The sequence below is a fragment of the Ambystoma mexicanum genome, chromosome 3q (assembly GCF_040938575.1).
Source record: "Ambystoma mexicanum isolate Mex_15411 chromosome 3q, UKY_AmexF1_1, whole genome shotgun sequence".
In the NCBI taxonomy this organism is placed as follows: domain Eukaryota; kingdom Metazoa; phylum Chordata; class Amphibia; order Caudata; family Ambystomatidae; genus Ambystoma; species Ambystoma mexicanum.
Window position 1 is genome coordinate 81433086 of NC_090926.1, and position 26059 is coordinate 81459144.

At 49.0% G+C, this 26059-nt stretch overlaps 1 protein-coding gene across 7 annotated transcripts in view; it reads left to right on the top strand.

The window, feature by feature from the left end:
* The window catches only part of HDAC7 (histone deacetylase 7), a 1864336-nt gene that overhangs the window by 1681923 nt on the left and 156354 nt on the right, over positions 1–26059 (top strand). For all 7 annotated transcript variants that reach the window (XM_069653189.1, XM_069653190.1, XM_069653188.1 and 4 more), the window contains 5 exons: positions 5299–5408; positions 13010–13129; positions 16901–17099; positions 22551–22750; positions 25123–25368. In XM_069653189.1, the coding sequence (XP_069509290.1) occupies positions 5299–5408; positions 13010–13129; positions 16901–17099; positions 22551–22750; positions 25123–25368 (875 nt within the window). The remainder of the gene's footprint in view (positions 1–5298; positions 5409–13009; positions 13130–16900; positions 17100–22550; positions 22751–25122; positions 25369–26059) is intronic.

Sequence of the window (26059 nt, forward strand, 5' to 3'; positions counted from 1 at the left end):
TCCTTTCATTTACCATTGGTTAGAAAACCAGTAGGCTTCTTCTCTTCTATGAGGTTCTTGGCTGTCAACCACATTCTGCAACATGCTGCCTCCCATATCATGGCCTGGTCTTTTGTTGGAACGAGTGTTGTTCTCGCCTCCCTTGCCACCTTGCCCTGCCAGTCTTTCCTCTGATGCCTCCTCCTTTTTGACGGATGTGCCTGGACCTGCCCTGGCCTCTTTCACAGTCATTGTATTTTAAAACGAGTGGTTCCCCGGGGGCAGAGTCAGGGCGTGAGGTGTTCCAAACATTGTGGCTTTTGCATTTCGCCCAGTCTAATTTGGGATGAGGTTGCTGACAGAGGGCGACTGGGGATTTATCTTGGGAACTATTTACAGGAGTGCCGGTGTTTCTCACTTCTCTGGTCCAGCATCAAAACTAGCACATTTCTCCTAATGTGCTCCTCACCACGGCCTTTGCTGCTTTGGCCCTCAGTGTTCTTTATGTGCACCATTAATTTCAGTACTAGCACCAGGAAGCTGGGACTCGCCAGCGGGTTCTATCTTTGTGCCGTGCGTTCCACTAGATGCCTAGCAAACCAACATTGTGATGAGCCTGAAATGTGCGTATTTGTTGATTTTCTATATTCTGCATTGGCTGTGGTCTTCACAGATGTTCCGTTTTCTGGTTGCACCCAGTGCACCTAGAAATCCATAGGAAATCTTACTCTAAGGCAATGGCTATAACGGCCCAATCCAAGATATTATTATAATGTGCAGCTCACGCACAAGCTTTGACCCTTGTGGTGTGGTTCCTGAACTCCCCATCCTCACCTTAAGTTGTAGCAAGTCATTAGCGACAGGGTTGGTATGGCTGCCACCCGGTGCACCTCGCAGAGGGTGGCAAGATGGAATTCCATGTGCCGCTCCTCCCAGGAGATGTTGGAAACACTCAAGGAGTGACAAGATAACTGATGGAATGTGGGGGAGACTTAACATCCTAAAATGCCACTGTAGTCTCTGAAACATTCACGCATGTATGACTTGAATTACCATGAAGAAACTAAATCCACGCCCACTCGAGAGCCTTCCCAAGAGGCTGGAATGCCTCCGAAACACTCTGGGAAGAAGAATGCCCCCCAAAGTTCTCAGGACCTGCTCGCGTCTTGGGAAGGGCTTAACTGTCGGAGAGCAGGCGGCCAAGGGATCCAGGGAATCACTCACACAATGGGCCTCATTCCGAGTACGGCGCTAACCAATGGCGCTATTAACGCCTTGGTTGATGCCGTACCTGGACCGGCAGCACCTTGGTGGATGGCGGAATTACCGCCCCATTCCAAGGTTGGCGGGGCGGTAATTCCCCATTCACCAAGGCTCTTCCCCATTCCCAAATGAGCCCCCATAGGGCTCAATGGGAATGGGGAAGATGCAAATAACGGTGACCGTTCATTACGGTCACCGTTATTGGCTTGGAGGCCCCTTTGCTCCCTCGACTTTAACACCTGCTCAAAGCAGGCGTTAAGAGCGAGGGCGCAAAGGGAACTCGGAGTATGGCGGTAAGGGATCACCGCCACCGGTCTCGTTACCGGTGGCCGCTATCCCTTACCGCCATACTCGGAATGAGGCCCATGTGCCTGCAGTCTGTGAGATGGCAGAGCACACACGCACAGGAGTATGTGGAAACACCCAGCGTCACATTCCAGGTAATTCCTAGATGGTGCTGCCGACCATGGCATGCTTAGACTCCTTCCCAATCCTGATTGAGCGCAATCAACACCCTCAGTTAAAGGGGGAGGGGAAGTAACCAATCACATTTCCAGATTCAAGCCAAAGAAGGGAATAACCTATGGGGAGCGATGAGCCTGATCCAGCCCCCGTTGGGAGGAGTAGAAAAAAAGAGCTGGCACAGTCCATTCAGGCAGAGGATCCTGAGGGCTACAGACATGTATGTCCTTTGTCCCCTCATTTAAGCCGCAAGAAGGAAATAACCTATGGGGAGCAGTGGACGTAAACTACTCCATCTTAGCGGGAGAAACGGTTATACGTGATTTAATTGTTCTGCAAATACCAAAAGCACAAAATGGTGCAATAATAGAAGTATAATTTTCTGAGCGTCCCTATGCAAACACTAGAGTGGGTAATTACATTGTTGAATAAATAAATACTGCTGCCATCAGCAAAAAAGGAACCTGAATCATGTTTACAAATGCTAATGTGCTTCACAAGACAGAACACAGCCATTTGCAAGAGTCATCCAAAATAGAATTAAAATGAAAAGCTCTGTCAGAGGGGGAATCGTCAAGTGTAAGGTAGTTAAACAAATATGCCAAAATGCCTTTTCACATTGCAGACTATTGCGTTTACTTAAAAAATTAAAAATGGACTGTTAATATTGTAGAAAGGTAGCTTCTTACTCTTTGTAGGTCAAACACTTAAGGTTTATTTTTAGTTACATCAAGGTCTTACATTAGAGGACACCTGAGCAACACCACTGGGTCCCATCACCCAAGTAGGCCCAGCTCCAACTGACCTAAGCTAGAACCTTCTCGCACACCCACGGGACAACATTCTACAACAGGGCTCCAACATTCCCACAGCTCATGCATTCACAGATAAGCACTTTACAACATATCTCCCTCTCTTACTTCAGACACACACACATAAACAAATCTACTTCACAACATATCTTCTTTTCTCACGAAAATACTAACAACACACATTCACACAGCAACTTGCACCTTTTAAAGAGGGTGTGGTACTCTAAAAACATCATGGGATTGACCCCACTGCCAACTTAGAAACACTGCTGGCTCAGGCGTGACCCAACCATCATCCAATGGAGGCGTGACCTCTCACTTCACCTCTGTGTAAATCACTCTCCTACCTAGGATACATGGCGGTGGGCACTACCTCCCCATAGCGACTTTCAGGGAACCCTCCCTCTTCTACTAAATGGTCCTTGGCGCAACCAAGCCTTTTAGAGGCGGGACCTCTTACTACATGTATTGGGAAACGTACTACTGCCACATATATATCTGTGTGCAGGCGTGACCTCACTCCCTTAACCATTGCTGAGGCATGACCCCTACTTCACATCCCTACTTTAATCTGACACCCAGATTCTCAATGTGGGAGGCACGACCTCCCTTTATTTAAGTATTAGGCACAACCTCAACTTAAACATTCGAGGGTACACGACTCTTGCACATTTGCTGACATAATTACTCTGATCTCTCTGTCATCCTAAGTACATTTCAGATCCCTTAGCGCTATACTTCCATCCTTACCAAGAATGATCTACACCTTCAAATTATTACAATTTGGTTTGGTTTTGCTAGGACCAAACAAAAACATGCATGGTGAAAAGTAATGTTGTAGTGCTAAAAGTCTTTGTTGCATTGCACAACATAAACCCTGCAATGCCTCAAAAAGAAGTATCTCTAGCCCACTTACACTGGCTCAAACAACTTGCCGTACCAGGCATACATCACGTACATACAATTGTCTAGCAAGACAATAATTCATTTCTATAAAGTCCATACATGACCAATAGTAATCTACAGATAACTGCAAAGCCTCGAAATCATTATCACTAACTCACACACACAGGCTCTTCCATTTCGCCACTCCTGGCATACTTCATGGTCCTCACTTAAACACACTTAACACAATGACTATATTTAAAAAAAAGTCCATAAAATTCGATAGATGCCTGCAAATCCTTCAAAAGTTTTAACCTTTATTGCAGCATACGTTAATCATCAATGCAGCCAACAACTTCAACATGCCGCTCTAGCACACATACCTTACATGCATGACAATTGTAACCAGAACAGTGACATCTCAGAAACCATGTCATACATTGTAAAAACGAATTTTTACACAAAAGGATACTTCAGACGTAATATCACCTGATAACATCATTTTCTTCTCCCGAATTATGCTCCATTAATGTGCACAGCACTTCACTGCTTTATACCACCTCTGGCAAAAAAAAATTGCTTCTGCTCCCAAACAATTTCTCTATGCTCCTGACGCTGTCCTGCTAGCCCCTTCTGGCTGCCATACAACTCCCAGCATGCCCTGAAACACTGCTCCAGGATCTCTTTTCCATCATCGCCGCCATTGTAGAAAGGTAGCTTCTTACTCTTTGTAGGTCAAACACTTAAGGTTTATTCTTAGTTACATCAAGGTCTTACATTAGAGGACACCTGAGCAACACCACTGGGTCCCATCACCCAGGTAGGCCCGGCTCCAACTGACCTAAGCTAGAACCTTCTCGCACACCCACGGGACAACATTCTACAACAGGACGCCAACATTCCCACAGCTCATGCATTCACAGATAAGCACTTTACAACATATCTCCCTCTCTTTCCTCAGACACACACACATAAACAAAAATAAACTTCACAACAAATAGTTCTTACAAATATTCAACAACCACAGTTTCAGGAATAAAAAGGTAAAATACGAAATTTACCAAACTTCACGCTGATCTCCATGTGTCTCATGAGGCCACTCGTGCCTCGTCACTGTCACCAGCCTGTCGGGAGAAGTGCTTCTAGTGGTGCAACAGACAGGCTTAGTTGGGAAAAGCACAGTCACCTTGAGCTCACTGTACATTACACCGGGTCCAGAACGACTTCACTGTGAGCCCTCAGACGCACTCATTTATGTGACTGGCCATTTGTTAGGAGGCCGAGAAACTCCTGATAACCTTGACACAGAGGTATTACTGCAAAATATTGCAGACCATCACTGCAAATCCGACAATGTCGAATTTTTAAAGCCCCATTTCACTCAATATATATGTGACGGGATGGGTTAAGTTGATAATCAACGTGGGGAAGGTTGTGGGGGAGGCTCCCCCCTTTCTATATATGCAGTGAAGTTTTGTAAAAGAAAATTAATTCAGTATTTTCGGATACGCAGTGGTTTTTTCGATATTTTTACATAGATCCGGCAAAGAAAGCGTCCAACTTTCAAGCGAGTGCATGTTTCTGGTTTTAGCTGAAAAGAAGACTGAACCGAGAATGCCCTAACAATGAAGAGGCCCCAGGGGTCTTGGAATGAAGTGATTAGTTTTCGGAAACCCTCCAACTACTTTTAAGGCTAAAAGCCTCCAACTACTTTTAAGGCTGCTACTTTTAAGGGCAGATTTTCATGAGCCGTAATATGAATGTCAACTCAAAGAACCGCCACAGCATGCTTCTCTCCAACACATGTGTGCATATCAAGACGCGTTGTAAGCTCCTGCAAGGGCTTGTGCCTTCCTCAATTGTCATGTGACTGTGTGTCTTGTCTTGGTCATTGCAGACTCTTCCCCCAGCAGCAGTAGCACCCCGGTGTCTGGCTGCAGCTCCCCCAATGACAGCATTCCTGCAGAAAATGGAAGCAGCTCCTCCATTCCAGGCATGGCTCCGGAGGTAACGACATACCGCCCGCTTCTTCGCCTATACTTAAAGACTTCCTTGCTGAACCACTGGTTGCTGCTGTCTTCTGCTGTGTCTTTGTGTTTCTTCCATCTGGATTCTCCAATCTGGTGCACGCTCCAGGAACTCTTCTTTCTGAACGTTGGGGCCAGATTTCATTTTCAACATCCATGCTTTTCTCGTTTCTCCATCTATCTTCACCTGTTTCTTCGGGATTCCCGATTGAAGAGTATCCTTTGACAGGTCTGCCTCTCCTCATTCTATCTTTCTTCTGTGACTTCAAAAACTCCTCTCCGTCTTCCAACAAGTCTGCAGCAGGTATGGGGACTCACTGTTACCTTGAAAAGTCTTTCTGCCATCTGGCTCCCACCTTCTGGAACTTTCTGCTTACCACTGTCTGTCTGCCTGTCATGTATACTGTTTCTGCTGCCCCCCCCTCTGGCGTTCTGTTTTGTTGCTCTTCCCTGTTTTCTGGAGTGAAATGTGCACTAGGGGTGTGTGTTTGGAGGCAGTGACTTTGCTTTCTATGACATTCTTGTTTTGTTGCTGGACACGGGTGGCTGGGAATGCCCTGCCACCCGCATTAAAACAGATCACTGATCATCTGGAATTTAGACGGTCCCTGAAAACGTTTCTATTCTAGAGCAGAATAAGGTGGACCGTATTGTGGTTTCCTAGCGCCAAGATGCCTTGTGGTGGTAGTGCGCTCTGTAGATCTGTATAACATAACGCTGTAGATGGGTGAGCGCCCAGACTGGGATTATTCCCCAGGTCTATTGCTTGGGAAGCCATGGGAAGTCTGTAGGTCGCTGTCGCAGGTGGTCTGGATGAGTACAGGGTGATTGCACTGTTAGGTTTCATCTGAAGCTCTTTGTATGGTGGACATTGGGGAGCTCTAAATGGCATTGATTGGCATTGGTTGTCAGACACAAATGATTTTAATTGGTGATTTTATGGGTGATAAGCAGAGGAATGTGCATTTTGCGCCAAAGCAGAACAGCAGGCTTGTGAGTGTGATGCTGCAGTTGTAATGAGCTATCACTTCAACGACCTGCCTGCGTCCACACCCCTGACCTCCTGGACATCTACCTGGAGACAATCACACTCGCTAGATAACACACACACTTGGCTATCAGGGCATGGTCTCTGACTCGTCAATCCATCAAGCAGGTAACCAACCACCCCTGGTCATGACATGCAGACTTTAGCATGAAAGATCAATAAGGCAACCTGTTTATTCTCTGCTAGCAATCCGATTCAATATCCGACAGGTGACGAAATAGGAAAAGCGATCAATTGTGTCGCAGATAATGATCGGTGTGCATGATCCTGCTCGTCCCGAGAATGGCTGATCAAGGAATTTCGGTCCAGAAAATGGTTGCTAGCATAAGGAGCGGCCATTTCCATTTCAAAGAACAAATGCCCATTTCAAAGGTTTGGCAGTTTTAGGTGGTACCTGAAAGTCAAGTTCATGACCTAAAACGGGGTACTTTGGGACTTTGGCAACTGACGGGACACCTCTTAAGGATGTTCATCATTCAGACATGTCCACCTTGTTCAAGACATACATGTGGGTTGTTACCGATGGACTTTGCCAGCAGTGAAGCTCAAGGAATAGCCAACACCAAACGGTGTATCTTTCTGCCCTCTCCACTGAATAAGATCTTGGGCAAGAGTTGTGAACACGTTCTCCCTGGGCGGCTGTTCCGCCTTGCCGCTGTCCTTGTATTGGTCTTATTTCCTGCTGTTGCCAGGCACCACAGAAGGGATGCTCCTATGCCAGATATTATAGCCAATGTATCAAGGTGCATCCTCTTTCCTTTGAGGTCCTCTGGAATCTTAGCTCAGGATCTGCTTGTTGTCCCATAGTTGCCGCACATGAGGATGTTGTTCCCCTGGCCCAGGTGTGAAATTCCTTATTGGAAAATGACAGTTTCTGTCAGGAGCATACCTCTGAGTTGGCTGGTAGGCTAAGGTGCCATAGTGTATGGCTGCCATTTCAGGCAGGGCCTGCCTGACCTATGACTCCACTAGTCATACATTCCTTTCAGGTGCACCAGTTTCTCATGGCGAGCTCGTGATCTCCCTACTGGGCTGGTGCTGCTAATCAGCACGCGGTCTACCACACCCATGTCCCCTACCCTTTGAGGGAAATTCCCTCCTTCCTTCTTTCACTCACAATGAGTCTCTTGGCTTGTATTAATGAGTTCTCAGCCAGCATCTGCATTCCACAAAGTCATTGTCATTGTGTGCCAGTGTAAGTGCCTCTGAAAAGAGCTGAGAGGTCAGCATCTCTTGGCTGATGGCTTCTTAGCAGGCAGCTAGCCCTAGCATACTTGCAGTTAGTATGCCTTGGCAGGAGCACTAGCTCGATGGAGACCCATAGGCGCCCAGAAGAGCCTGCCCAGGCCCACCTGGTTATCTGGGAAAGGTTGGTCATCCAGATGCCCTCTTGGGGCGGGACCCGGGCCTGATTTGCATATGGTCTTTCCGCTTCTGTATTGGCATGGCAGAGTGAAAAATGGGGGTCTGGAGGGTTAGCCAGATCTGTGACACATATGAGTGGTCAGTCTGCCCAACAGTAGAAATATTTTTGGGACATTTTTTCCAGTTGTGTTGGAAGAGTTGGATTTCATTTTGGAAGCAGGTGGGTGTTAAGGCCCTCCTCCCCCCAGGTGCTGAAGTGATCAGTTGAGCCAATCCCCTCCCAGCCGGGACCATCTTCTTAAGAGCAGCAGTTTTCCGGTGGAGTTTCATACTGGAGGAGACTGAGCTGCCCCTTATTGTAAATTCGTCTGGGTTTCCCAATTCTGGTGACGTGCTTGCTTGCTTTCAGTGAAGCTTCCCCACTGTAGTTTTGGCCGAGTGTTGTCGGCCTTTTCGAGTTAGTATTCCGAAAATCTTGAATTTGGACCCTGTGTTACTGGGACCCAGTCACACAGACACAAAATTCCAAAGGCCAAGTTTGTAATTTTCGAAGATACGTCCAGCCCAGAGCAGTTAACTGGCAGCACAGCTGACCACCAATTGTATTTTCGCATTAGGAAGTCCCGCGCCACTCCATTTGGAATGTGCTTCTGGAATTCCACCCCACGTCTGGTGTCGAAGTTGTGTCTCTCCAGATCGCCCCGAATCTTTCAACAGGTGATGAGGGTCCGCAAGAGGCTATCCAAGAGTGCTTTACTCGGATGTAAATGCCGTGCCTCGTAGTGCGAGTCCGTTGTCCATCACAGAGGACTCCTGTCTCTCCGGGCGTGGATTGCAGGTTGCCAGAGGTGGAAGATGGCTGCCGAGCTGAGTTTATTTGGCGTGCGATGCCGTCCTCAGGGAGCTGTGATTGGATATAACGCACCATTCACGGAAAAGGTAAACATCCGGTGGGCGGTGGGAAGCCGAGCTGGAAGGAGTAGAAGGAGGCTGTGTGGGAACCCAGACCCCCCTGCACCGGTGACCTCCAGGAGAGGGACTTGGAAGCGTGGCTCCCAATAAGCTGCATGAAATGGACGGTTATGTTTTTGCTGCACTCAAGGATGAAGAGGAAAAAAGGTCCTTAGCTGTTATTTGCAAATAGGTTTCAACTCGGCAATTACAGGCAGGATTTCCCGGGGGTTGGAGCAAACAGACGAATCCCTTATTAAGAGCAGCAGAGGATGTCAAAGTTAGGCTCGTCCATTTGCTGAAGAATGTGGGAAGTACTGCTGTTTTCTGGAACCAAATATGCCTGACCTCTGACCCCTGTAGCAGGGCTGTGCAATCCGAGAAGTTTCTTCGAGCGGCGGGATCTGCGGGGTTACTGCAGTTCAGTCGCAAAAACGTTTAAAATAGACGGCGCCTCGGTCCGCAGAGGCTGGAAATTCCTGCTCAGAAGGCACCCCCTTCCAGCGGAGCAGCTGCCGGACGTCACAATTCCCGTCAGCCCCGGGGCGTAGCTCCCGCCGCCTGTAACCACGTGACACAAGCGGGCCTTCCAATCTTGACGGCAGTCGGAGCCTTACTGAACGTGGGGGGCGAGCGAGGAGCCCCCGAGTGCAGCGAGGCAGAGTGGGGCTGATAGCAGGGCAAGCCAGGCCTCAATGAACAGTTAACGTATCAGGCCTCACTGCACGTGGCCAGACTCTGGATCCGTGCAGTGAGGGTTACGTGGCCTTCTCATACCATCTACTTCAAGAGGTACATTTCATCCTGGAAATGCTCTCCCCTCTCAGGCCCCGCTTTCCCCACAGCTGCATTCACCTACCATATAATATAGCTATCTATATATATCTACATATGCAACTAATTTACCTCCATACCAGGATGGAATTTGCCAGTTTCAAATGTTTGGGGGTGAAACCTCTGAATACGCATACGTCTGGTGCATTCATTTTCTCATAATGAGTTTGAGGTTGTGTGTCTTGATCTGTGGAAGTATTCACGTAGCTGTTGTAACTTCCTCGCTACTGGCCTCCTTCCAGTTCACGACCCGTGACCTTTCCTGTTCTCTTCATCTACTCCTGGTCACAGAGCAACTGGTTCATTTCTTTAGTGCACGTGCAAGGGATCAGCAACTTGACTGCATTATCAGCCCCTGGGATGTCTCCTGTCTCTGCTGTATCAGTCCATTGGGATGCCTCCTGCCACTGCCGTATCAGCCCCTGTAATGTCTCTTGCCACTGCTGTATCAGCCCCTGGGATGCCTCCTGTCACTGCTGTATCAGCCCCTGGAATGCCTCCTGCCACTGCTGTACCAGCCCCTGGGATGCGTCCTGTCACTGCTGTATCAGCCTCTGGGATGCTTCCTGTCACTGCGGTATCAGCCCCTTGGAATGCCTCCTGTCACTGCTGTATCAGTTCATTGGGATGCCTCCTGTCACTGCCGTGTCAGTCCCTTGGGAGTCCTCCTGTCACTGCTTTATCAGCCCCTGGGATGCCTCCTGTCACTGCTTTATCAGCCCCTGGGATGCCTCCTGTCACTGCTGTATCAGCCCCTGGGATGCCTCCCATCACGGCTGCATCAGCCCCTTGGAATTCATTCTGTCACTGATGTATCAGTCCATTCGGATGCCTCCTGTTTCTGCTGTATCCATTTCCTGGGATGCCTCCTGTCACTGTGGTATCAGCCCCTCGGGATGCCTCCTGTCTCTGCTGTATCAGTCCATTGGGATGCCTCCTGTTACTGCTGTATCAGTTTCTTGGGATGCCTCCCGTCACTGCTATATCAACCCCTTGGGATGCCTCCTGTCTCTGCTGTATCAGCCCCTTGGGATGCCTTCCGTCACTGCTGTATCAGTTCTTTGCGATGCCTCCTGTCACTGCTCTATCAGCCCCTGGATGCCTCCTGTAATTGTTGTATGAGCCCCTTGGAATGAGTCCCATCACTGCTGTATCAGCCCCTTGGGATGTGTCCCGTCATTGCCTTATCAGTCCCTTGGGATGCCTCCCACCACTGCTGTATCAGTCCCTTGGGATGCCTCCCACCACTGCTGTATCAGTTCCTTGGATGCCTCCTGTCACTGCTATATCAATTCCTTGGAATGCCTTATGTCACTGTTGTATCAACCCCTTGGTATGCGTCCTGTCAATGCTGTATCAGTCCCTTTGGGATGCCGCCTGTCACTGCGGTATCAGCCCATTGGGATGCTTCCTGTCTCTGCTGTATCAGCCCCTTGTGATGCCTTCTGTCACTGCTGTATCAGTCGCTTCGGATGCCTCCCATCACTGCTGTATCAGTTCCTTGGAATGCCTCCTGTCACTGCTGTATGAGCCCCTTGGGATGTGTCCCATCACTGCTGTATCAACCCCTCAGGATGTGTCCAGTTATTGCTGTATCAGTCCTTTGGGATGCCTCCTGTCACTGAGGTATCTGTTCCTTGTAATGCCTCCTGTCACTGCTTTATCAGTGCCTTGGGACACATCCTGTCACTGCTGTATCAGACCCTTGTGATCTATACTGTCACTGCTGTACCAGCCCCTTCTGATGCCTCCTGTCACTGCTGTATCAGCCCCCTGGGATGCTTCCTGTCACTGCTGTATCAGCCCCTTGTGATGCCTCATGTCGCTGCTGTATCAGTTCCATGGGATGCCACCTGTCACTGCTGTATCAGTTCCTTGGGATGCCTCCTGTCACTGCTGTATCTGTTCTTCGGAATGCCTTATGTCACTGTTGTATCAACCGCTTGGTATGCGTCCTTTCAATGCTCTTTCAGTCCCTTTGGGATGCCGCCTGTCACTGCGGTATCAGCCCCTTCGGATGCCTCCCATCCCATCACTGCTGTATCAGTCCCTTGGGAGGCCTTCTGTCACTGCTGTATCAGCCCCTGGATGCCGCCTGTCACTGCTGTATCAGTTCCTTGGAATGCCTCCTGTCACTGCTGTATGAGCCCCTTGGGATGTGTCCCATCACTGCTGTATCAACCCCTCAGGATGTGTCCCGTTATTGCCGTATCAGTCCATTGGGATGCCTCCTGTCACTGCGGTATCTGTTCCTTGGAATGCCTCCTGTCACTGCTGTATCAGTGCCTTGGGACACATCCTGTCACTGCTGTATCAGACCCTTGTGATGTGTACTGTCACTGCTGTATCAGCCCCCTGGGATGCTTCCTGTCACTGCTGTATCAGCCCCGTGGGATGCCTTCTCGTATTGCTGTATCAGCCCCTTGTGCTGCTCCTGTCACTGCTGCATCAGTTCCTTCGGAAGCCTCCTGTCACTGCTGTATCAGCCCCTTGTGATGCCTCCTGTCACTGTTGTATCTGTTTCTCGGAAAGCCTCCTGTTACTGCTGTATCGGCCCCTTGGGATGCCTCCTGTCACTGCTGTATCAGCCCCTTGTGATGCCTCCTGTCACTGTTGTATCTGTTTCTCGGAATGCCTCCAGTCACTATTGTATCTGTTCCTTACAATGTCTCCTGTCACTGTATCAGTTCCTTGCAATGCCTCGTATCACTGCTGTATCAGCCCCTCTGGATGCCTCCTGTCACTGCTATATCAGTTCTTTGCAATGCCTCCTGTCACTGCTTTATCAGCCCCTTTGGATGCCTCCTGTCACTGCTATATCAGTTCCTTGCAATGCCTCCTGTCACCCCTTCATCAGTTCCTTGGGATGCCTCCTGTCACTGCTGTATCAGTTCCTTGCAATGCCTCCTGTCACTGCTGTATCAGTTTCTTGCTATGCTTCCTGTCACTACAGTTCCTTGCAATGTACTTTCTCTGAAGAACCATCTGTTGACGGTCCATCCTTTCTCTAGTGCAACGTTCTCTGATGCCACCCTCTCTGCTGTATCCCTAGATGTGTAGGCCTCCTTTGTTAGCTGGGCTCCTCATGTGGCCTCACCCTTCCTTGCTTCCTCTTCTGCTTGTGATGTCGCCTTTCCGTGGTGTGCCGCTCGTTTCTCATATCTGTGTTCTGTGAACCTCTCTCTGCTGATCTCTCCTATGTCTGGCCTATTCTTCACTGTTGATGCTATTCCTCTGGTGTGTCCATCCTTCCTGTGACGTATGCCCCCCCACCCCTTCTTTCTCTGGTGTATCACTCACAATGCCTACTTTCCCTGGGTGTATCGCTCCTTGCTCATGTATCTTTGTGAACATAAACCATACTCCCATTCTCCACTCTGCAGACGCCGCTTGCCCAGCGTTTGATGATGCATGAGAGCTCCTTGTCACAGCTTGCGCACCCGAGCGCCGCCTCGCTGCCCACCATCACTCTGGGATTGCCAGCCACTACCACCAGCCCCAGGGTAAGGAGACGGTTCCAGGTTTGGCGGGTGGTAAAGAACGGGTGGAGAGAGGGGCGGTCATAATGGCTGCTGAGAAGGAACTGGGAAGGGAGGACTGTGCCAGATGAGGGTGATCAGAAGCATAGAATGCATTTGTGGGGGTGATAAGAATTGGTAAGAAGATATGATAATTTGATCGGTTATTTCTTACGCGCTTAATACCCAGAGGTTTCTAAGCCCGGACCCGGGGATCGAACCTGTGTTGCTCCGTGTTGTCTTGCTTCCAAGGTGAGCACATTGCCCCTGAGCTATCCTCCCGAGATGAAGTCCATGATCAATCTATCCTCCCAGGTTTGATATGTGAGAGACCATTACAGAGCCTGTGATACTCTGCTAACCAGGCCTCAAAATGTGCCCTCTCTGCTAGCCTTTGGCAAGTGGTAATTGACTCTTGGCAAATAAGAAGTGGTGTTCGGTGTGGATCTAGAGAATTGATGGGTTAAACCACTGGCCAGGAATTTGACGCTTGAAATGTCTACCCCTTTGTGAATAAGACAATCAATCTCTCTATCCTTGTTTACTCTCTCCCCTCCGCCATTCCTATTTTTCGACAGTCACAGGGCAACCCTGTTACCACCTCGATAGATGGTAATTAGTTATTTATTGAAGGCCCAGTTTGTTTCCACCAGAAACACTTGCAAAAAGGAAACTGTTGGCGTACCAATCCTGCGTCAGTTGCCCGTTCATAAGTGGGGAGAGGCAGTTATCAGCTTATCGGTGGGTGGGTGGGAAATACATGGGACAGAGGCTGGGGGTAGGACAGACACATTACATTAGTCTAAAGGGGAGCCCTATATACAGGGTTGCATATACAGTGCAGGGCATTGTAGAGCAGTTAAGAAGGGGGAGAAATGTGGGAGTAAGTCGATGGTACCCCATGTGGAAGCGCTTTAGTGCAACATTGAAGGACTGCAGAGTAGTTGTAATTTTAACATGAAGACGGGGAGTTCAGGGGTCCGGGGTGATTGGAGTGGAGCAGTGGAAGGAAGAGGAAGCACGGGGTGGTCGGGAAACAGATATTGGGGCGTCTACTAGAGTGGGGGCAGCTGGGAGGCGAGATGCCGGAGGAAGGGTTAGCTAAGCAGGGGGGTGCAGGTGTATACAGGGGTTTGCAGATAAGCTGTGGAAGTTTGAAGTGGGACTGTTTTTTCATGGAAAGCCGCCGGCATCGAGGGTGAGCTTGAAGGTGCGAGACAAGCGGGATGATCTCCGAGGGTCCACATGGCCGAGTGGAGTCCTTTAAGTGAGGACACGTGTAGGGTTGGACAGGTAGAAAGCTAGCCCATAGGTCCAGGAGGCTGAGTGCCGGGGTCTGTATGAGGGTTTTGGTAGAGTTATAAGTGGGGGAGGAGGGGGGGGGGCGATTGTCCTGAAATTGAACGGATTAATCCTGGCCACAGCTGAGGTAGAAGTAATGGAGAGCTGGAGGTTAAGGTCACTATCAAAAAGGAGGGGGAGTGGGAGAGGGAGTCCGTGGAAGTGAGATGGTGAAGGAACGGCAGTGGATCTATGAGGGAGGAAATTAGATTGCTTTGGTCTTGGAGGAGTCGGCATAAGGCAACAATGTGCTTTCCAGTGACGGGTTGCTGAGAGATAGGCAGATAAGTGGGCAGGGCGGCCAGGAGGGAAGGTAGTGATGGAGAAGATGATTGGCATGTCATCCGTAAAGAGGTGGTAGGCAAACCCAAAGGAGAGCGGCAGCACAGAGGGTGAAGATGAAGGGGCATGTGCAGAGCCGCGCGCATGCGCGGGCAGGCGCGCGGGTGAGAAGGGTTCCAAAGTGACGGAGTTACAAGAAATGGAGAAGACCCGATGAGGTATGTAATATCATTTGTAGAAGCAAAAATATTCTGTCTGAAAAAAATTCTGAAGAAGTGCTTGCCCACGTGTGGGACATTTGTATTTTAATTCATGTGTTGAATTGAAAGCGCTTTGGCAAAGCTCTTGTGCCATTGCCCGCATTTGTGTCCCTTTCGCTTGCTAGCCCCCCATGTTGAAGATGTTGTGTATTGTGCGGTAGAGGCAGTGACCAGTTTACTAGTGGATGGCGGGGTCGCATGGGACCGAGGCTGGGGGCAGGACAGACATGTAACACTAGTCTAAAGGCACCGTCTATATCCCTTCAGCTCAGCTCAGCTCCCGAGCCTGTGTGAGATGTGGCGAGTTCCCAGTGGTTGGTACAAATTGTGCCAGAATCGTCTAAAGCAGCCAGCCAAGGCGGCAAATCCTTTAAAAAAAATGTTTTATTGTATTTATTTTTTAAATTCTGGCCATAGAGAGCTCTATCTCTATACAGTCGTAATTTTTATTTTCATTTGTTTTAATTAGCGTTGGGTAGCAGGGCTTGGATGACCTCGGGAGGATAGCTCAGGGGCAACACGCCCGTTTTGGAAGCAAGACGACACGGAGCAACACAAGTACCATCCCCGGTTCCGCGCTTAGAAACCTCTTAGAATTAATCGCGTTATAAATAACCAGTTACAAATATTACAAAAAGCAGCTGCTTTCCAATGCAGAAATCGTGCATTACTGCAAAAGATCTGTTGCAGTGTTGCCCGTTTTGCAGCAGCGATTGCTGCTGTGCCAGCTGGGGAGAGGGCGATGCCCAGCAACAAATGGACGAATGAAAGCAATAGGCATGGGAAAAGACTGGTGAAACACTGATGGCAGGGATGAAAAGGGAGGAGTGTCAACACTGCTGCGTTTGTGGGATGGGGAGTGGCTAAGGGGTGAGGCTGTCGGTGTAGGCCTGGCATTCAAGTGATAGGCTTGCAAAAAGGCTCTGTTTTTTTTTCTTTCTCCAATCTGCTTTGCATATCGCGAAATCAATCGCAGACTGGTTACACCCACGATTGGATCGTTTCATGTCCCATCTCATGCCAAATGAATGAAACTGGTGGAACGCCGCCTCAGTCCGTAGCTGTGATAGAATGGGATCAGGAATGTGTGCACTTATACGCCTCTTCAACTTTGCTCTCAAAAGTAAGTCGCCAAGAGATTGGAAGAGCCGATCACTAAAAGCAATGTTGCCTGCCCAACGATACCGCCCCGGAGGGCAGGCACAATGCCAGTGGCGCACGGCTCATGTTTCATCATTGGGGCAGGGCATGCTAGTGCAGGTTATGGGGTTTTGTTCTATGGGACGATAGCCCAGTGGCTGGCGTCTTTCCTTTGCCTACACCGCTGTTGAGCCAGCGCACATGTCTTTAGCAATGCAGCTTTCATCTACGGCCGAGTATGAAAGGCACATTTCAAGTCAATGGAGAGCGCTGGAGGCGCTCCAAATGTAACGAATATCCACCTGCTTTCTACAAGACAGCCAGACGGTGGCGCATCTTCCTTACAAATAAAGTTTGAACAGAAAATTGTATATGTGAAACAATGGAAAATCAAGTTGTATCCAAAGGAAAAACAAAACAAACAACAAAGTGTTAAGCAATCTTAAAAGTGAAAATACATTCCTGTATGAGTCTGGAGGCATATGCTTCCCTGAACCCGTACAAACGTATTTGCTTAGTACCAGTTTGCTTTTAATTTCCAAATAAACTGCACTTTTCTGTGAAGAGCATTACATTTGATCTTGAGAAGTGTATATACACAATGCCCCAGGCCCCAGTGCCTGTCCTTTTCTCTGTCCTGAACATCCACTCCTACGTGTGCTCTCTGTCCGCTCCCTGTGCCGCCAGGCGCGCCCTATCCAAGCCGTTTCACCAGAGTTCTTTCTACCCGCAGGGCGAGCCAGACCGAAGGAGCCTCCAGGGCTTGGTGCACAGAGTCCCTGTGATGAACAGTCCTGTTCTGTCTGGGGCCCACTCCCAGATATTCATCCCGTCAGGACTGGAGCAGCATGACCCCGGAAACCCGCTCGCCCCTCATATGCAGTCCCTCATCATCTTGGAGCCCTCTGGCACGCACGCACCACTTGTGACAGGTGAGTCTACTGCAGTTCTACGTGTGGCAGTCTTGCTAGACCACACAGCTAAGGTGTCTTTCTTTCTTTCTTTCTTTCTTTCTTTCTTTCTTTCTTTCTTTCTTTCTTTCTTTCTTTCTTTCTTTCTTTCTTTCTTTCTTTCTTTCTTTCTTTCTTTCTTTCTTTCTTTCTTTCTTCTACAAGACTTCGGAACCATAAACTGTTTTTTTACGATTTCCCTCCTAACCTCAGGAACACTGAATGGCCCTCCCTGCCCCAGCTACCTTCTCTTTTACGGTTTCGTGAGTAGCTTCTTCATCCATAAGGTCTCAAAAAATCTCAGTTTGAGTGTCCCTTGTAGCTTTGGTCCACATCATGATCCTTACTAGGGTGATTGGGGTGAGGGTCAGGGCTTTAAGTGGGCCACGGATACGGATAGCTGGGCTTGAGCCCTGGCAGTCTAACACAAAATGCGTTTGAGCCAGCTCTCTGCCGGGCTTCCCTCGCACCCATTGTACCGATTTCATCAAAGGATAATGTTATGCCAGTCATCCTGCGCCATCGTGTGGCGGACATTTGAAGTACGCTTAGGTATTGTATCCCAGTTCATATTTATTTGACTATGTGGATGTTTTTGCCCGTGGCCTCCAAGGACTGCTACATGCAGGTGTGGGTCACAGGGGCTGGGCTGCTTCCTTGTTTGCTCGGGCCCAAGTCTGCAGTGAATACTTCAAGACACAGCAGGCTCCTCAGTGGCGTAATGGGTGACTAGTAAAACGTGGAGAGGGAAATCCGCACCTGGTGTCACATGCTGTAATGCCCTGCATCACACCACCGATGACTCTGCTTTATCTGCTGTCGGCCACAATTAATCTTTTTTTTCAGTTTATGAAAAGTGTATTACTTTATAACTTAATTTAGTCTAATATTTTATTAAAGAAGTTGGAATACCGTGTTATCAGGACGAATAGTGCAAATTGATTTTCCTTAAACAATACAACACAGGTTCATCAGATTTCGCGTCTTTTATGCAGCATTGTTTAAAAGATGTTAACTGTGTTGTTTTTAGCTTTTGATAAACATCTGCGCTGTTCATCTTGATAACGCAATATGCCAACCCATAAAACCAGGATAAAGTAAAATAGACTAAGTTTCAAAGTACATTTTTGTTTCTGCCGCTGAATACCACCAGCTGATTCCTGTTTCTTACTGCATATTTGTTGTTTTCTGGGACTGCACACCCGGCACTGTTTAGGCCACGGCTACCATTCACCCACGCCCCTTGTTAGGGCCCCCCCCCGCCCCCCCACCTCGATTTCTCATCCTACTTAAAACACTGAGGGCAGCCGTGGGAGAGCTCTTCCGTGCAATAGGGAGCTTATGCAGACACGCTTTTTGCCCCAAATAATTCTCCCCCTCCTTGCAGTACAAGGATGTCACCAGTGAAGCTGGTTTGCAAGAGTCTGGACCAGGAAGTCATTCATAAGGAAGTGAACTTTGTGAACTCCTTTGGGCTCCTTTCTTGGATGAACCCATCCTCATCTATGAAGGAAGGTACCCCACTGGGGTTCACTGCCAGATGACAGTCGTGAATTTGCTCATACTATCCTTTTTACATTTTCAAAAGTTAACTCCTTCAGTGCAACAACACAGGGTCTGTTCCTCTGATGTGTTAGACATATATTTGTTATTGGGTTTGGTATCAAGCTCTAGGCATTTTAATGGTCTTTTGGCGCCCCTAGTGGATCTGAAAGAGTGGTCGGCTGAGTTTGGTTAGTGTTGAAAGAGGGAACATTCAAGAAAGCATTACTCTTGTTTTGGTGTGTGCACTTTGGAAATACCTGTGCACTCTGTATGGTTAGGGTTGTAGGTGTCAGAAGATAATGGGATGGCATAAGTCTGGATGCCACCGGAGAGTTGATTCATGGCGATCTGCTGGGTACATTAGAGTTGAGAGCTGTGCAATAGCGGGGGATATATTTCACACCAAAAAGTATACCCTGGTTCCCACAAGTGGGGGAACAGAATACTGTAAAGCGGGGAAGTAGACCTTGTGGTCGAAACACGAGTCAGCTATTTTTCATTTGCATTAACTATTCTATCCAATTAAAATTCATGCCATGCGCAGTGTGGTTGTGAAATTGTTGTACTTATGTATCTGGGTGGTTTGCGTAGAGAGCACTAGAGGTGTCTTGTGTGGCAATCGTATGAGTGTGCGCTGGCCAGGACTGATGTATAAAATGGCTGGAAAGGTGCAGTGATCTGATGTTTGATGTCTTTTTGGATGGGTGTTCAATTGTCATGTGTGTGTGGCTCTGTACGTATTCCCTTTCTGTGCTGGAATGTAGGATTTCAGTGTTTTAATGCCGGGAGCAGTCAGTGGAGACCTCGGTGGATGTTTGGGGCATCTATCCGGTGTGGCAGTGGTACCACTCAAGGTAGTGGTGCACCTCTAGTAGCTTAATTGTGAGAACTCACCCACCCTGGAATTGGCTGGTGTTTCTAGCAGTGGACTGCATGCAGCACTGCATCCTAAATCACACTGAGAGAAGACCTAGAGAAGCAGGCAATCATTGGTAGCAAGTCAGGAGTCCGGTGAAATCGATCAAGGCAAGACTCCCTGCATGGGCTCTGAACAGCTGAAATGAAGTGGAGCAGTTATAAGCAAAGTCATAACAGTGGGACACCTATGAGCAAAACTCCAGAGGGGTAAAATTGCAGTAGAACATCCAGGGGCAACACCATAGATGGGCAAAATTACAGTGGGAGACAATGGCAAAATTATAGTGCATCTCATAGCAGCAAATCCCAGTGGGCAGAATCACAGTGGGACGGATAGAGACAGAACTGCGGTGGGACACATGGGAGTACAATTAGTGGGACTTTTGGAGCAGAATTGCAATAGGGCACTTGGAAGCAGAATTGCAAGGAACAGCTGGGATCAAAATGACAGCAGTAAAGACTTCCAGTGGGAGATCTAGGAGCAGAATCATCATAGCAGTCAGCATTACAGTGGGGGACCTAGGAGCAGAATCATCATAGCAGTCAGCATTACAGTGGGGGACCTAGGAGCAGAATCATCATAGCAGTCAGCATTACAGTGGGGGACCTAGGAGCTGAATCATCATAGCAGTCAGCATTACAGTGGGGGACCTAGGAGCAGAATCATCATAGCAGTCAGCATTACAGTGGGGGACCTAGGAGCAGAATCATCATAGCAGTCAGCATTACAGTGGGGGACCTAGGAGCAGAATCATCATAGCAGTCAGCATTACAGTGGGGGACCTAGGAGCAGAATCATCATAGCAGTCAGCATTACAGTGGGGGACCTAGGAGCAGAATCATCATAGCAGTCAGCATTACAGTGGGGGACCTAGGAGCAGATCCCCAGAGGGGCACAATTACAGTGGAGTATCCTGAAGCAAAACCACACTGAGGGACACATGGCAGCAAAATTGCATTGGGGGAAAAGGGAGCAAATCCCAATGGGCAGAATCACAGTGGGTCAGATAGAAGCAGAATCGAAATGGGACACCTGGGGCAGTACACAATAAGGTAGAAAGTAGAATAGAATAGCGGGAAGCATAGTGAGGACACAAACAAGCCACACAAAGTAGCAGGACATGGCAACATTCTTTGCGCTAATGCTCCTAACTTTCCTGCAATGACACCCCCCACCAGTTTTATGGAGGCTACCAATATCCTTCATCTGTGTTCCACCCCATGAGTTTAGGAGTCTGATTTAACCCCAGGAGCTGCTACTCTGTCCACCACCAACCTGAAGCAGATCAACCTTAAACTGGAGCCAGACAATGTGCTGTCACCAGTGGGGTCGAGACCTCTGACAAATGTCAGATGCCACAATGTACGTGAGAATCAAGGAAATAAGTGCAGAGTGTTAAATGGCACAAGCTGCACCACCAAAATGGTACGCTGTGTGTACTGTCCTTCATCCAGTGCTGTAAGTGGGCCACGGCCAGCCACGGCCGAGCCCCGGAAGTCTCCAAAAAGTGAGGCTGAGCCAGGGCCCCCCAGTCCCACCACACAATGTCGGGACATTATCCTGCCACAACCCCAGGTGCGATGGGAGATGAGCCTGCTGCCATGTGTTTGTCAGGCAGCGGTGACTGACAGAAGTGTCAGCCAGCCACAGCGTCGCTCAGTTTGTGTTCTATGAGCATGAGCGAGAACACGGTCTTGTGTATGTCACCACGTACTTCCTTCCACCTGTACTGCCTGCCTTGGTGTGCCTCCTCGTATGAGGGGCTCCTGTAGGAAGTTTGGAATATCCCCAGCCCGAGCTTTGTCGTGGCTGCTGTTTCCCTCTCACAATGCCTCCCCAGCAGGAGTATGCATCGACTGGAAAATTGCTGCAAATCGTTGCAATTGAGTGATTCGCACAATCGAATTGACAGCGCTGCCATCTAGCGGTCCGTTTGAGATTTTACACATGTGCATATTAAAAAAGTTCGTTTGAAATGTTTTTTTTAAAAAAAATGTTTGACTAAAAACTCCACGAACGATATTTAAAAAGTGGCGGTTAATGAGAGGTGGGGTTTTCTTTCGTTTTTTTATTTTTCTCTGAAGTCGCCTGTGCCTTGGCTCCGACCAGGGTTAAGATGTACATCTGTTAGTGTCTGCTCTTGTGTCTGGCCTGGTATGGCTCCTAAATCTTGCATGCATATGCTAATGGTTTGTGCAGTGCTTTTATTGAACCCTATTTGAACCATAATAACCATGGGGAAGTTGAGTTCCTATTTCAGGCCTTCAAAATAGATTTGGGATCAGCAGTAAAGATGTACGACATGCCCTGACATCATTTCTTTGCCAGGATGGAGGCCCTTCAGTCACTTTGACCCGCGTGCAATGCAGAGCCCCATACCTTCAGCAGAAGGATTGGCAGAGGGTGGGATGCAGATGGCAAAGGTATTAGCTGTCACCAGGCTTTGAAACTGCACAGCACAGCCATTTCATCCTGATTGGTGGATCTCCTACACATAACCCTAATCTTCCTTGATAACCAGCGGTACATTTTTTATTTAATGTATTATTTTATTGTTTATTTATAATGCACTTAATACCAGCGAGTGGTTTCTAAGCGCAGGATCGGGATTCGAACCTGTGTTGCACTGCGTTGTCTTGCTTCCAAGACAAACACTTTGCCCCTGAGGTATACTCTCTAGAAATATGGTGCTAGAAGAGGAAAACCTGGTATCTAGGCTCTATGAAACTACTACAGTGGTGATTTGGCACAGTATGAAGGCATTTTGAAGTAACATAAAATTTTTTGGAACATGAGTTTCTTGCGGTGCCTTTTGATTCCAATGCATCACCGCTAGTTACATGCCCAGCTTCTGGCACCTGTAAGAGAGGCAGATTGGACAGGCTCTGCCCCTTGGTTCCAGGACATTACCATTGACGGCACATTCTCCTTCCACTCACTAATGCCGCTCTTCTTCTTTTCCGTTGCAGGCCTGATGCCCTTCCACTTGGCGCACCCGCTCATCGCTGCAGATCGATTGTCCGTCCCAAGCCACCATAAACCTCTGGGGCGAACCCGGTCGGAACCCCTCCCTCAAAACCAAAAAGCCGTGCAGCAGCAGCAGATGCTGTTACAGGCTCAGCATGCCCACTTCCTGGACCGGCTCAAGTCCCAGACCCTCCTGGGCAAGGTAGGTCTTAGCCTCTGTGAAAGCAAGTCTGTACCTGTGACCGAGCGCTCTCCACGCGGGAGTCGCTGCTAGCACTTGGACAAGGTGCAAAATGTGAATCATTGCAGCCGAATTTCAGAGTGCAGCCAGTAAAGATTCTGCTGCAAGTTTCAGATACCGCCACTGGGCGCAGTTTCTGCTGCAGGTTTGAATTTATTTTGCAGTACGGGGGGGGGGATTCTCCATCAGATGGGGAATGCCATGCCTCTGGTTTGATATTGGGCAGTGGATTTGAGGTTGTGCAGCGGGGGCGATGGTGTAGTAGTTTGCGGGAAACCTTGACTGGGTGCCACTTCCTGTGAGTGAGACAATAGGTTGCCACAGCCTGGCCCTCCCAGACTCTTTCCTAGATGTTGTTGCTTGAGGATTCTGGGAGGTTCTAAGGCTTCACTGGAAGTTTATGAGCACCCAGGAACTTTCTATGTCCTCTCCCAGCTCCTAAAGGAGTTCAACTCTACATTAAGATCACAGTTCCACATCCAGGACACCAGTGTAAGGAACCACAGAAGGAAGCCATCTTCTGCACAGTGCCAGTGCTCAGAGCACTCACTGTCGCTTTGAGAGAATAGTACTGGCTTTATACTCTTACACCATGAGTCAAGTATGAGTTTAGTTCAGAGCCTTTCGAGGGCGTGTAGCATCTCTCCGGGCCATACTGATGCATATGGCTATGGAGACAGGCATACCACTGAAGAGACGCGGCTATACATTTATAAGGAGTCATCACGACTCCTACTGGTCTGCTTCTGGATGTCCTAGATTGGTATGTTCATAGAAGCTTTGTTAATTATTATAACGTGATGATGAATATAGCAATGCATGCCAAATTCCTGCACCTTCTATGTGCTGTAATAATCACTGTCGCTATGAATACCTACTCGTGGCGCTCAATGTATTGACCTATGGGAGGGGCGGAAGTGCTGAGGGCTTCTCGATTGGGCATCATCCCCATGACGCAGAGCGTTGTCCTTTTTCCAAGACGAGCACCTGCGGTGAATGATGGACTCCCTTCCCGTCTCCCAGAGCAACTACTAACAGAGTTGTGGGGGCACCTCCATCTGGAAGGACGCACAGGGGAAAGGGCCCTGGGCAAGGGATGACCATGAAGGCTGGGGAACTTGACCAGCCTCTCTTTGTTGATCAAGCCGCGGGTGGGGGTTGGGTGGGGGCGGGGAGGGTCTTTATATTCCCGTGGCAGACGAGCTTTGCTGTTGGGCTGAGGACGCGAGTTGTAGGGAAGGGGCCAACATGTGGCAAAGAGGAGACAGGTGCAGGACTCTAGCCAGTCAGATAGGGAGATCGGCCAAAGTCTAGAGAGTTGGTCTGGATGGTGAAGAGTGCCTCTGCTCTCAGCGGCCCATGGAAAGGAGAGCCCACAGAGAAGGAGCAGCCGAGTATAGAGTGCAGGCAATGCCATGATCATGCTGTTTTGTTTACAGGGGATGTTTATATTTGAGGAAAGCATATTCTAATATATAGGCTGTGTACGTTTGAAATGTCCCCCACATAGCGGAAACACTTCCAGCATGGGAAAGCGAGCTGGTGGCCATGGAGACCCCTTTGTCGGGTGGAGCGGGAGCAGCAGGCTGTCATGTTGAGTCGGCCCTGCGCTCCAATTCTGCCAGACACACTTTGAAAAATTCAGATTTTCTGTAAAAATTGGGCTCAGGACCTGAAAATGAACCCCATGTCTTCAATAAATACAAATATGAAATGTGCTGTGTGGGTGTGGGTATAGAAGGTGCGCAGGCCGTGCATGGTATGGCATCTCCCTTTAGTGCATTGCCTAGAACCCGCAGCAGTTCTTAATGGGCTGCTCCTAGAAGGGCTCTCTTCCAAAGAGTCAAAGCATGTCTTCTATCCACTCTGCTGGTGCTGTAGCTGTTAGAGGAAGGGACCTACCTGTTCCATAAGGTGAGCAATCGGTCTTATCTAATAAGTGTCATCCTGGCTGGATAGGTATTTCAAAATCCTGATGACTTTTGGCACAAAAAATCTGGGTGCTGCATTGTTGGGCCTTGGTGGCAGCAGCCCGAAAGATGGGTCCTTCACTTTGAGGTTTTCTCCAGGGTCCTGCTAAACACAAAACAACCTTTTTGAACTAGCTTCCAGGAGTATAAAATCGTTTTTCTGGATGTGTTGAACAGCAGGCGTTATTCTCAGAGCCATGTGCCGAAACATTCATGGATTCCTTCCCCGACTAATTTAAGTGTAAAGGCCCACATATTAGTATGTGTGACTCTCCATGGGCAAATATGAAGGTCTGCGCTTGGTTTCTGTCGGCGTGGTGGTTTTGATGCCTCTCCCCCATTACTGGGGCCTTTTTCTTGTAGCGTGTCCTAGAGAAGCCACGCCTACGTCAGATCCCTTCGGAAGACATGGACGCTGACGAGGGGTTACAGAACGAGGACAGGTTGCAAGAGGGGGCCAGCGAGCGAGGGGACCACTGTCGAGGGCGAGGGGATCCTCTGCGAGGGGCAAGGCAAGAAGCCATGAGGGACGGAGGCTGCGGCACGAAGGATCAGGAGAGAAGCCAACAGCTTTTCCAGCAGCAGCACGACGAGCTGATCCACCAGCAGGTATGAGGGCGCAACCTCCATGTCACAGCATTCCTGTGGGAGAGGGGAAGTGTGGTCTCGTGCTCTGCAGTCTCGTGTGAATTCATTTGCAATGCAGCCTCTCACTCTGTTGACTTGTGGTCACTTGCGATGTGATTTCATTTAGTGATTTCTAGAGCACACAGTTTTCCTGATCCACATGAGGCGTCTGTACTTGGTGATACCATTCATTACTAGACGTCAGACCCTGAATTTATCTGGGAGCCTCAGTAGGTCTGCCAGGGCACTGGCGATATGTTCCCAAATTCAGATCCTTGGGGATGTCCTTGCCTCTTTAGCATCCACACCTTCTCCCATACTTGGGAACATCTGCCCTCCCCTCTGTCCTCTCCTGTATGCTCCCCTCTATGATCCCCTTCCCTTTGTCCTCCCCTCTTCCCTCCCCTCTGGCCTCCCCCTCTTCCCTCGCCTCTCCCTTCCTCCCCTCCCCTCTGGCCTCCCCTCTGGCCTCCCCTCTATACTCCCCTCTGTCCTTCCCTCTGTCCTCCCCTCTTCCCTTCCCTCTGGGCTCCCCTATGCCCTTGCCTCTTCCTTCCTCCCCTCCACTCCATCCTCTCTTCTGCCCTCCCCTTCTGCCCTCCCCTCTGTCTTCCCCTTTTCCCTCCCCTCTGCGCTCCCCCTATGCCCTTGCCTCTTACTTCCTCCCCTCCAC